Genomic DNA, 6,000 nt, shown 5'->3' with positions numbered 1-6,000 from the left:
ATGCCTGCTAGGTTTATATCAATCATAAACTGCTATAATCCGTCACAAAATATCGTAGTAAACTTCACGAAAACATCAAATTCTCACAGCTCGACCTGGCAAAGGGGTTCCCAGGAGTTACGAGATTAGAATAAGCACAAGCAAAACTACTGCTGGACATCACGAACAAGCTATTCCTACCACAAATAAAAGTATAACAAAACAAACCCACTCAGCAAATTGAATTTATTCTTCGTAAACAATGAACAATTCATCATATGACAATTTATATCACTCTTGCAAAAACTCCAATTGAATTCTGAGAGTGGTGTCTCCAAGCATAAGATAAACACTACTGAATATATTATCGTACCTATATTTACAGTAACACAATTTACAAGTAACAATGGCGTATACTCCAAAGCACAACGCTAAGGTAACGTGAATATACCTATATCCACCAATTACGCCATTCTCTAATACTCTCGAAGGTTTGACATAATTATAAGAACATTTGTACTCTTTATGGAACATTCAAGAAAATTTAATTGCGAACGAGCAATAATGTAATTACGCAGGCCAAACAAGGTCACTCAAATAACTGCATAACTGAGGGTAAGTCAAATAACATTTACAACTGAAACTATGCATGTAATGATTAATCTATCAAACAGGTTTATATATGTTGATTAATGCATAATATCTGATTGTACCGTCATAGAGAAAAGAAAAATCACTCAGGTCATATTGGAGAAGGCTCTCACCAGCGTGAATCATTACTCACTACATGAAATCAGTCTTCCGAAAAGAAATGTAAGTCATTTGGCAAGGAAACTGAAAAAGGCTTCTTTCACATGGAGTCTTTTTTTTTTTTTTTTTTTTTTACTGCTTCGAACAGAATAAACTTGAAGGGTTTCTCTCCAGTGTGGGTCATCACGTGATATTTGAGATTACTCTTTCGCGGGAAAGTTACATCACACAGGTCATACTAAAAAGACTTCTCTCCAGAGTGGGTCATCATGTGCCGATTGATATCACTCTTTAGTGGGAAAGCTGCAACGCACAGGTCACACTTGAAAGGTTTCTCTCCAGTGTGGGTCATCATGTGTCGTTTGAGATGACCCTTCTGTGAGAAAGATGCATTACACAGGTCACACTGGAAAGGCTTCTCCCCAGTGTGGGTCATCACGTGTCGTTTGAGATCACGATTTACTAAGAAAGCTGCATCGCACAGGCCACACTGGAAAGGTCTCTCTCCATTGTGTGTCATCATGTGTTGTTTGAGAGCTTTCTTCACTGAGAAAGCTGTATCACACAGGTCACACTTGAAAGGCTTCTCTCCAGTGTGGGCCATCACGTGTCGTTTGAGAGACATTTCTCGCGAGAAAGCCGAGTCACACTGGTCACACGCGAAAGGCTTCTCTCCAGTGTGGGTCATCATGTGAGATTTGAGAGAACCCTTTCGTAAGAAAGCTGCATCACACACGCCACACTTAAAAGGCTTCTCTCCAGTGTGGGTCATCATTTGATCTTTGAGATCACTCTTTCGCGAGAAAGCTGCATCACTTGGGTCACACTCGAAAGGCTGGTCTCCAGTGTGGGTCATCACGTGATATTTCAGATGCTCTTTTCGTGAGAAAGCTGCATCACACAGGTCACACTCGAAAGGCTTCTCGCCAGTGTGGGTCATCACGTGTCGGTTGAGACAACCCTTTCTCGAGAAAGCTGCATCACACAGTTCACACTCAAAAGGCTTCTCTCCAGTGTGGGTCATAACGTGTCGATTGAGAGAATTCTTTCGTGAGAATGCTGCATCACACAGGTCACATTGGAAAGGCTTCTCTCCAGTGTGGGTCATGAGGTGTCGTTTCAGATCACGATGTATTAAGAAAGCTGCATCGCACAGGCCACACTGGAAAGGTTTGTCTTCTTTGTGGGCCATCGCGTGATATCTAAGAGGCCTCGTGAGATAGGTGTGCTGCAGACGCCACACCAGATTCTCTTATTATACTGTATGTATGGAATCTTCGGATATCTTTTACGAGGAAATGTTGATATCTATCCTGGAGCTGGAAGAAAAGTTATAACAAATTTGACATCTAACTTTATTAGAGCATATATTGGGAGTAAAAGGAGCGTTTACAAACACAGTGGACATTAACCACAATGATACAGGGGAAGGGAACAAACAATTCGTGCTAAAGAAGCTTAAATGGAAGGTTGAACAAACACTAAAAATGATGGGGTTGCGCAGAAAAGACTGGGACAGTAAAAATCATCCAGGATATAATAAGTTAAAAAGAATGGCTGAATAAACACTGCAAAGAGACAGAGAACACAAGCAAAGATGTGAGATACAATAGCATAACTAGAAATAAGATTCTTTGTCATTTTTTGCCGATTACCACTATACGCAGACACCAGACAAGGATGCCATAAATGTTTGAAAGACTTCTGAGAATCAAATATTGATTTCTACAACAAATCACTTCTCAATTTTTCTGTGACCCCCATAACCTCAGGGTTGGCGGGCGAAACGCAGAATGTTCCGCATAATTACCACCAGAAGCCCATGAATAACGATGATGATTTATGACATCCTTGCGTGAGAAGTAAGTTACTTGTCCCTACATATGTATTTTTCAATGGAATGAGAAGTAAATTTGATCTGACTGATATCTATTCACTTATAACCAAGGAAGTATAATCATAACTGAACATAGGAGCTTGGAATGAAATTCACTATTAAATCCACAAGGCACTAGCATAAGAATATACAATTTAGAAGTATAAGTGAATAATATGAAAAAATGAGTCAGTTAATTATGCACTGGGTGGCATGAGAATGTGGGTCGTTATGTTGTGTGACCCGCCGGTCGTAACACACACACACACACACACACACACACACACACACACACACACACACACACACACACAGATATATATATATATATATATATATATATATATATATATGTATGTATGTATCTTATTACACAACTAGCCACTGGGCAACATGAAGCCACAACTGTACTAATTCTAAACCTGATTAATCTGCTTTGCGTTGAAGACGCTTGGCCTTGGCAACCAACCTGTCGACCGAAGTACTCTGGGTAGTATACTTATGACACTTCCCCTCCCCCCCACAAAAAATACGTCAATAACAAATTTACTAAGGACTACCGTATAATAAACTAACTACAATATCGCATTATCAACATACATCAGTGTGCAGAAGGAGAAAAGAGAAATCCGACCTGTTGACCAGAGTGCTTTAGTTAGAATGACTCCGGCTTCCGCGGCGACGCGAGGCCTCTCTCCTCCCTATCTAATCCTTTTGTAAGTCGTCTCCTACATATACATACATATACCACGGCTTGTTCCCCCTTCCGCGGGAGGGAGCCAAACAGGACAAGGCATATAAATCATTCCCACCCTACCCTACCGAATTTCTAACCTAGGGTGACCTTAATTACCTATAAATTTTATTTTATATGCTCATCCCATTTTCCCAGTTAATTCACAGAAAGGGAAAATGTTTCCAATAATTTAGTCTCAATAATCGTGGGCTCGGGCAAGAGAAAATACCCAAGCTGGGTAACAACTACTAACCTAAAGGATTCGGTAAGGCGGGAAACCTGGGCTCGTCGTGTAAGACTTCACGTCCGCTTTCAATAAGGTAGAGGGCCCCGAGGGATTGATTCAACCTATGGTCTAAGTATACCTAGATCCATGAGGACCCTGATTCCTGATATGCTCCTAAATCATTAAACCTACTTCTGTTTACACTCCCCGTCATCACACATACACCTACGTTGTCCTGGATTCACCCCCTCTCTTCTATCAATTACTAAACTAAAGCGCACGGTGGGAGCAGCTTATTGATTTATCATTATTCACTGTAAACAGCTACTTCTAATGAGTTACTAGTAATTTGCGTGAATATTTGAGCTCCGTAGCAATCTTATTCTTACATCAGCAAAATATTATTTTAGGTGATTGATCAAGTGAGAATTAATAGGGAAATAATAAGGAGATAAATAAACATTACAAAGAGAAAGAAACCGCAACAGGAAAATAACTGTGATAAATAAAAAGAATAATCGTAGTCTATGATGAAATATACAATAGCACAGATCACTGGAAATAAGAAACATTGGTAAAAATTTTGAAGAGGTCTACACTTATGCAATAATCAAAGATGTCAGAAATCAATGTGTGATTTTTGCGGATCCTTTATGGATTTCCAATTATCAGGAAACAACACGAATGAATTTTGTCTATCATCTTAGAAAAAATATGCCCATCGAACCTAGCCTATCCGTACCTATAGCTACGTTAGGTTAGACTCAATCCACCTTACCCCCATTCTATCAGCCACAACAAGTCAACAATCATGGCGCATGTTGGGAATATCTTGTTGAGATATGATTATTCAGAAATGGTCACTCCAAATTAACTACAATACATTTATCTTGAAAATTGGTTTGTTCCCGTGAAAATCATACTCGTACATCACGAAGATTTTTTTTCTTTAGGTTATGGTGAATTACGATGTTTCTGCAACCTTCCAACATAAAAGTAAATTATAACTATTTTGTGAGAAAATCGTTCCCCTTGTGATACGGGGCTTTCAATGAATGTATTTGAGTATTCCCGTCACAAATAATGTACGATACAATCAGCATCCCTCGCATTAAAAACAACTTGCCAAGAATACAGTAACCTGAGAAATATGTTCATTGGTCTGTGGCTTTTTACTTATGGTCGTTGGATGCTTAGCATACGAGAATATAGAAATTAAATAAGCATTTTGACAAGAATTCTTTCTGCCTATCAAATTGGCAGTGCCCAAATTTGATCGGAACTAATATCAAACCAGACAACATAGTCATGAACAGTTGAGGAAAATAGCCTTTACCACATAATAAATTATGTACACGACTGTTGTTCTTCCAAATTCTATGCCACTTCTGGATCTCACAGCAAGTCTATAGTATCTACTAACACTATAACTATAAAGCACTTATTTGTATTACGTTTTTACGAAGTGGACTTGTAGTGTCAATATAAATAAAGTTTTCACTCGATGGAAATAGGTCCCTCATTTGGTTTCTTTGAGGTATCACTAGTATGTCAATATATGCTTACCTGTGACTCAGTCTATGTTCTTTACATCTGTTATTTACTCAATTTGTGAATGTTATTTGGCTTGAATTGTTTGTACAATGATTGTATACTGAATAATAAAATATAACACCCAAATTTATAACCACTACACGGTGAATTGAGAGATTAGGCAGTGAAAGTCTTAAATTTGATTTTCGTTCCGTGGCGGCCCGCCCAAGAATGTAAACAATAAACACATCACCTTTTTATAAAGGATTATAAAGGAAGAGCATGCAGACCGGAAATCTGATGGTCCATAACTAGGCTTGAATAATAATAAATAGATACATAGATAAATATAAGTAAGTTCATAAAGGAATAGAATTGATATATAATGACAAATAATAAACAGAAAAATAACTGATTTATAATCATTAAATAATAAAAATAAAGATAAATAATAACCAAGTCAATTTTATTCCATTCATTTATTACACGGTTTTCGAAGTTGTTTCTACTCAATTCCAAATTAAACATACTTCCTGACAGTTTGAGTCTATTAAGTTGATAAATGAGTTGATAAAGGAATAAAATTAATATGTAATGACAAATAATAAACAAAAATAACAAGTTTATAATCAATGAATGATAAAACTAAAGATAAATAATAACTAAGTCAAGTTTATTCCATTCATTTGTTACACGGTTTTCGAAGTTGTTTCTACTCAATTCCAAATTAAATATACTTCCTGACAGTTTCAGTCCATTATTTCTTGCCTGACTCGCATTCAGTTTAAAAATTTCGTCACTTGTGATGTCAGTTCCCTCAGTCTACGCTCTTTTAGAGGAAATTTACTCTGTTATGGTCGATTTTCGTGTGATTTATTTCTAATATTTGGAGTCAGTTTT

At 37.5% G+C, this 6,000-nt stretch overlaps 1 protein-coding gene across 1 annotated transcript; it reads right to left on the bottom strand.

The window, feature by feature from the left end:
- Nucleotides 1–841: 841 nt before the first annotated feature.
- Nucleotides 842–5,370, bottom strand: LOC143031325 (uncharacterized). The gene is made up of 2 exons (XM_076195012.1): nucleotides 5,134–5,370; nucleotides 842–2,048 (listed from the first exon to the last, which is right to left on the bottom strand). The coding sequence occupies exon 2, from the start codon at nucleotides 1,919–1,921 to the stop codon at nucleotides 968–970; it is 954 nt and encodes a 317-aa protein (XP_076051127.1). The 5' UTR covers nucleotides 1,922–2,048; nucleotides 5,134–5,370; the 3' UTR covers nucleotides 842–967.
- Nucleotides 5,371–6,000: the final 630 nt, after the last annotated feature.

The sequence above is a fragment of the Oratosquilla oratoria genome, chromosome 12 (genome assembly GCF_046742065.1).
Source record: "Oratosquilla oratoria isolate Oo_2021 chromosome 12, ASM4674206v1, whole genome shotgun sequence".
Taxonomy (NCBI): Eukaryota; Metazoa; Arthropoda; class Malacostraca; order Stomatopoda; family Squillidae; genus Oratosquilla; species Oratosquilla oratoria.
This window is presented reverse-complemented; position numbering and strand designations above follow the sequence as displayed.